The following is a 7,075-nucleotide window of genomic DNA, read 5'->3' on the forward strand; positions in this document are numbered from 1 at the left end:
CAGCATTAAGTCTAATTTCGGAATGGTAAAATTATGAATTTTCTGTATATTCCTAATATTCTTTATTAAGCATATGGCACTTTTATACCAGGGGGAGGGAGGAAACATTGTTCCTAAAAGAAGGTAAAAATGTTGCACTCCCATCTAAAAATCTTGGGATAGAACATCCTTTCCTGACCCCCTTGTCCCTAGGGGAGAAATAACATAGACTTCTAGATGTATCAAACATTCTTTAAAAAAAAAGGCCTAATATTTGCCAACATTATCTCCAGCTGTAACCTCATTAAAAATCCTTTTAATGGATTTTTAAAGGGACGAGAGATGTTCCACATTTTACCAACTGTTCAGAAGTCGATATGAAGCAAGTAAGTAAGAGGACCAGTGGGGTGCCTGTGAGTCCAATGCCTGAGGGCCAGGTAGGCAGACGGTGGTGATTTATTTCCCCTCACTCTTCCCCGGATGGGGAGAGTTTCTTAGCACTACTCGATACTGGTAGAAGAAGGCCAGGAAGGGTGTTTCCATTTTCAAAACAGACCCAAAATGGCTCAGTATTTAAGACTTCCGTGCGCTGTGGATGACGATGCAACACCAGACACAGACAAAGGCTGGAGGGGCTCTTCTCCCATCTCCCCAGGGCAGCGCTTTAGTCATCACCCACCTCCGACTGCTGCTCGGGGAGTTTCATATTGTCAAAAATCCTGAACACGATTCTGAACAGGTCCTGCCACCAGTGCTTTTCGAAGGTATGGCCATAGCTCTTCATGATCTCAAACATGACCGTGAGCCCTCTGGAGGAAAGAAAGCCAGCATGGAAGAGGGAACGGGTGGCGGAAGAGGACAGCAGAGAACACAGTGGGAGAGCCTGGGGCCGGGGGAGCAGGGGCCGGAGGCTCATTCAGTGACGGAAGGAAGGGGCACCACCCCGGGTCACGGTTACCTTGTCCGTACATCTAGCTTGCATCTGTTAATGATGCAGGAGAGCTCAAAGAGGATGGGGAACCAGCCTCGGACCCAGACTCTGTCGCCAGTAGCCACATTCATGTCGTCGCTTGTGTATTCTTGCAGTACCTACAGTGAGAATCACCTCTCAGAGACAGACTAAGCAAGTGAAAGGAAGGAACTGAAACAGAACTACACGAAGATTAAAGCCCTGCACATTTTCCTCTCCTGAAAATACCCATTCAGCAAGGGTCCGATGGGAAATCCTGAGGAGACAGAGACAAGCCTGTTCCAAGGGCACATGAGCAGTTTTCCCCTATGAACCTTCGGAACTTAGTGGGCTTTAGAATAAGTTGAGTGGGGCTGACCACAAGAGTCCTGGGGGTAGGAGGCGGTACATTAAGAAAAGCAATAAAGGTCAAATGGTGATAGCAAAATATCCAGGATGATTCAATACCTTAGGTCTTTCTGGAATGTTAGTGTAACACGTATTACATAAAATAATAGCGGCAGCAGCTACTATTTACTAAATGCTTGCTATGGGTCAGGAACTGTGACGGTGCATTACATGGATTAACAATTCTCACAACAATTCCATGAAGCAGGTAGAAATAATGGTCCCATTATACAGATGAGTTAACTGAGGAACTAAGAGATTAAGTAAGCTGCCCAAGGTCATGCAGCTGGGAGCTGGCAATCTTTCCACAGTCTAAGTAGGAAGCCCTACTTTCTGCCCTATCTCTGGGATCTTGAGCCCTCTGTTCCTTAACCACTCTTGAAGTAGTATTGTCTGTGGTAATGGAATCTCTTTAACCAACCCTGGTTATTTAACATTAGGCAATTTCTCTCTCTGCTTTGGTTAACTCCCCTGTACAATGGGGATATAATTACCCATCTCGTAGGTCTGATGTGGGATTAAACAAATCTACGCACACAAAATGCCTAGAATGTTGCCTGACATGTAGTGAGTACTCAATCAACAGCGGCTCTCATTATCATCACATCTTAATGAACCACTGCAGGGACCAGACATATCATCTTAGGGGTTTACACTTCTGTAAAGAATGCTTAAGAAGAGATCTATACAGGCCATCAGTTTAGTTGTGTTCATTTCCACCCAATTTCAGTGTTTTGAGACAGTCAGCTGAACCAAACAGGACTCTTTATTTTTTATTTTTTAAAGGTTTTTTTTTTTTTTTTTGATGTGGACCATTTTTAAAGTCTTTATTGAATTTGTTACAATATTGCTTCCATTTTATGTTTTGGATTTTTGGCCACGAGGCACGTGGGATCTTAGCTCCCCAACCAGGGACTGAACCTGCACACCCTGTACTAGAAGGTGAAGTGTCAACCACTGGACCGCCAGGGAAGTCCCAAGCAGGCCTCTTTAGAAAGGTGAGATGTAACAGAAAAACCCTAAACATTTTCGGAAGTAAACAAAAGGTCATCTTTAAATGTGATTTCTCAACCACATCACAATGGCATAATGTCATTTCCTAAAAGAGAGGTTTGTTTTCTTTCAAATAGAAATGTCTTGCTTCTTCAGCTTTGCCAAAATTCATAGCTAAACTACTATTATCATCTACAAACACGATCTGTAGAATACCATATAAAAGTTCAGTGTGAATAAAATAACTTCATACATACAAAATAACATAAAAGGTATAACCCCTGTAATGGCAGCATTCTGAAATAAACACCTAGTTTAGGGGAAACATGCGTTTCTAAAAGAGGAGCTGGAAAGGTCTTTGCCAGGAGCAAGGGGTTTTTGCCTACAACTCCTTACCCCCCTCACAGCCCAAATGAGTGAAGAGAGGAAAACTGTACCCGAGGCCTCTCAGAGACATATTTCCCACAGAAGCGGATGAGCCGGATGGCTTCCATGCTAGTGTCAGGGAAAGCAGCATTGCAGGCAAACTCTGATAAGCACTTCACAGCATCCTGAAAGGAATCGATGGCTGCAGGGAAATGATGCTGGAAAATGGTTGCTGGGGAAACAAAGGCACATTTTTTATAAGCCCAGGATTTAGAAATGGGGATTAAACACACACACACATACATATACCAGGGATGATTACTTTTGTGAAAATCTAAGTAAAGCATGTCAGTGTCTCTGGAAGATAGGGTTTCTTATTATTCAGGAATGAATGCATTAAGTATAGCTTGGGCTAAACTACACTGGTTCCTGAGCTCACACAACGATGTAAAGGCCTAAACAGTCATTGATTCAACAAACATTTGTTGAGTGTTGACTACATGCAAAGCGTGGTTGTGGGCCCTGGGTTCACAGACGTAACCAAATTTCCTGCCTTTGCTCCAATGGGCAAGATGGACAATAATCACCTAAATCTGTAGATACGTAAAATCATCTCAGCTGGGGTAAGTGCTGAGTAAGGGGACAGTAGAAAAGGCTGGTGGTGAGGGAAGGGGGACTCTGTGAAGAGGTCCTTTCTGAGAAGTGGCCCTAAGGAAGTGAGAGAGGACAGCCAAGAGAAAACCAAGTTTCACCAGGATGCCAAGGTGTCCGTTTTAGGATGGAGCTTGCGTAACCATATAAGATATAAACGTGGATGTGTGTGGGGGGTTGGCCCAGATGGTCTGCCTGACAGAAGCTGAGCACTGAGCAAAAGCTCTGGCCCCAGTTCTGTGATTCTGAGCATGTCCCTTAATTCCCCAGCCGTTTCCACCCTAAGACCACACCTCATGCTACCTCATTGGAGGCTTATAAAGACAAAGTGAGATAAAGAAAGGCAGTGAGCTAAAGGTGACAGGCAATTTAGAAACTGAAGGTGTTCAAAACCCTACAAATACCACCTAAGAGAAGAATACGAGGGGCGAGAAGTTTACAAAAAGTTAAACAACCTCAAAAAATCAAAGCTGACCCACTGCTTTACAATTTCCCACAAAAACCAAGACAAGTAAACATCTTGTGACGTGATGACAGGCAGGACTGGGGACCTGTGGTCAGTGCAGAGCGGAGGGACACTGCACCAGCTCCGGGCTGGACTGCCAGGTGTCAATCTTCCACCACCTCCCAGCTGCATGACCTCAGACAAGTCGTCTTACTTTACTTTTCTGTGCCTGTTTTCCTCTTCAGTAAAATAGGGGGAAATAATGGTATCCACATCAGTGGGTTCAACCAACGCCAGATCGAAAATATTAGGGAAAAAAAAACTGCAGCAAGTTCCAAAAAGCAAAGCTTGAATTTGTTGTGCACTGGCAACTATTTACATAGCCTTACGTTGTGTTTATGAGTAATCTAGACGTGATTTAAAGTATACAGGAGGATGTGTGTAGATTATATCCATTTCATCTTAGGGACTTGAGCATCTGTGGATTTTGGTACCCGAGGTATGTCCTGGAACCAGTCTCTCACAGATATGAAGGGATGACTGTAGTCAGTTCTTGTTACTCATGGTACTTGTGTTCTACAAAGTCGTTGTGAACAATGAATTAGCAAATACTGAACCGTCTCCTAGGGGAAAAAGGGGTTAGGTTCCTGCGAGGCTCTGGTCACAATACTTTCATCAACCTATTAACACACAACCTTGTTTTACATGTGTTTCTGTTTAACTTATTTAATATATTTTATTGATTCATTAACATTACACTCATGGCCAACAGCTCTATATCTCATGCCTGAACGGAGCTAATCTAAAACATGTTATTTTTCTCCATAAAGTACACCACAGTCTCCCTTAGGAACACCGGCCAGCACTTCAGCACTGGGCTACGGACTGGTTTAAATGGCAAAGTGACCAACTAAGACAAAGATGCCAAAAACGTGGCAGTAAGTTTTTACCACAGAAAGGCTACCTGCTTATTTACAGTAAGAGAGCTGAAACACGAAGGCCTTGTTCAACCTCAGCTGGGAACGTGTGCCTTGGGTGACAAAAGCATTTTGCTGCTCTGTGCATGCACTTGTCAGCAAATGACCACAAAAGGGCCAGGAATGTTGGTTTTGAGGTTACATATAAATTTTAGCAAGTAGGTGAACTCACAAACGTGGAACCTGCAAATAATGAGGGTCGACTGTGTTTCCTTCCTAGGGTTGTTGAGCACATGTCAAGAGCCCAGCACACCACCTGGCACGTTAGCACATCACAGTGTAGCTAAACAAGGAAGCCCCTTTTGGGAGTAAAATAGATGGGAAAGAAATGATCACCCTTCTAGACCTGCATGTGGGACATGAGTCAGGAGGGAACAGAGACTTACTGACGATGTGGCCTGTGGTCTGGAACGCCAGCTCCACGATGTTCCCGTCATGATCCGAGGCGGCCTGGTGGAACACGGCGAAGATGTTCTTCCAGCCTGAGCGGATGTTGGCCGCCTGGGAGTTTACCATCTGGGTGATGCAGCGGATCACCATGTCCCGGATGGTTGGAGACCTGAGGAAAGAATGGGGCAGCCCATGTCATCTGTACTTTGGACAGTGGGAAGATAAATGAATACAGCTCATTGCTTAGAAGCAGCACTTTAAAAAAACATTTTTTAAAGCATGTCGTAATCTACATTCACTAAAAAAAAATTAGAGACAACAAAAAGAAAAAATAGTAAGACAGTCAACATGTCAGTTAGTTGCCTACCCAGCAGTCATCTTCCCACCTCCTTAATAAGTCTGATTTCATCTGGGCAGCAACATGCCAGACCTCAGGGAACCGATCATAAATAATATAAGACAACATGACAATCTTGTCTCATGTGCCAGGACCTCAATCTCCCAGCCTCCCCTGCAGCTAGGGGAGCTACATGACCTGTTCTAACTAATCAGATGTAAGAGAAAATCTATGGGTATGGGAGGAGAGGGATTTCTAGGAAGGTTCTGCTTTTGTCTTAAAAGGAATACACTTGGTAGGCTCTGTCCCTTTTCCTCTTGTTCCCATTCTGATGGTGGGCTCTGCCTCCTTTAATTGCTCCCACTGTGAACACGGCATGATGCCTGGAGCTAAAGTCTCTGTCCAGCAATCATGAAACAGTAAGCTCAAGGAAGAAAAGCACCCTGTTTATGGCCAAACAAAGGGACAGAAAGAACCTGGGTCCTTGGTTACAATTTGGGCTATGGAACCAAAGTTGCAACTGCCTGCTTCTGACTTGTTAAGTAAACAATACACAGACTTGTGGTTTAAGCCACTGTTGGTCAATTTTTCTGGCCCAAAACATTTAGACTAATATACTCATAGTTTTGCCACCCAGAGATAACGATTCCTAAATTCTTAATGCATATCCTCTTAGGTTTTTGGGCAGAGATATTTGTGCATGGCAAACACATACACTTGGATGGGAGCATACATATATAACTTAAGATGAATATTTTAAATTTAATTATTACAAAACAAAACATGAAGACAGAAAAAATGGTCCATTTTCTGAAGCAGCTGCAAAGTTCAACATGGTGTGACCTGGATATTTACAACAGATTAGCACATATGTCTTCAGACATATATGATTATGGGGTGAACACTATTATCTCACAAATAGCACGAAGCAAGGCAACACAAACCTAATGCTTCTATCGCACTAGCTTTGAAAGTCATTAGAGTGGTTTTAGGAGGAGAGACTTGGCTTGCAAATTTCATCTGGCTTAGGATAACATTCATGCTTGTCTGCTGGACCTATACCAACTGATAATAGGAAAGGTTGTTTAGAGAAGGCAAGGAGAAGTTAAAAGTTAGCTGAAAGTCCACAAAGAAAATTTGCCACCTGCAGATAATGGAGGACTGACTACATACCTAGGTGACTTTAACACATAATACCAATGAATTAATAGTTCTCTCTCCCGGGAAAAAAAAGCAACTTGTTGGCAAGAACTATACATATTTATTGCAATGTTTTTTGCCTGACTGTTAAAAGTAATAAATGATGACAATGTTTTAGAAAATGTAGGGAAATACATAAAGAAAAAGATTCTTTTATATGATGCTATGGCATTTCATATGGAGAGATACACTATATCACAATCTTTATTATTACACTGACTGCCCAATTCTATAACCTGCTCTTTTCACTAAGCGACTAAGCATTTCTCATGTTATAAACTTTTTAATTGAGTTTTATAATTTTATTTATTTTTTATACAGCAGGTTCTTATTAGTTATCCATCTTATACATATTAGTGTATACATGTCAATCCCGATCT

General features: G+C 42.6%; 1 protein-coding gene across 3 annotated transcripts in view; it reads right to left on the reverse strand.

Moving 5' to 3' along the window:
- Window positions 1-7,075, reverse strand: part of ARFGEF2 (ARF guanine nucleotide exchange factor 2) — a 108,231-nt gene that overhangs the window by 20,157 nt on the left and 80,999 nt on the right. For all 3 annotated transcript variants that reach the window (XM_024128292.3, XM_055090927.1, XM_055090929.1), the window contains 4 exons: window positions 5,155-5,327; window positions 2,767-2,927; window positions 938-1,068; window positions 659-788 (listed from right to left, as the gene is read on the reverse strand). In XM_024128292.3, coding sequence (XP_023984060.1) covers window positions 659-788; window positions 938-1,068; window positions 2,767-2,927; window positions 5,155-5,327 — 595 coding nt within the window. The remainder of the gene's footprint in view (window positions 1-658; window positions 789-937; window positions 1,069-2,766; window positions 2,928-5,154; window positions 5,328-7,075) is intronic.

This window comes from Physeter macrocephalus, chromosome 14 (assembly GCF_002837175.3).
Source record: "Physeter macrocephalus isolate SW-GA chromosome 14, ASM283717v5, whole genome shotgun sequence".
NCBI lineage: Eukaryota > Metazoa > Chordata > Mammalia > Artiodactyla > Physeteridae > Physeter > Physeter macrocephalus.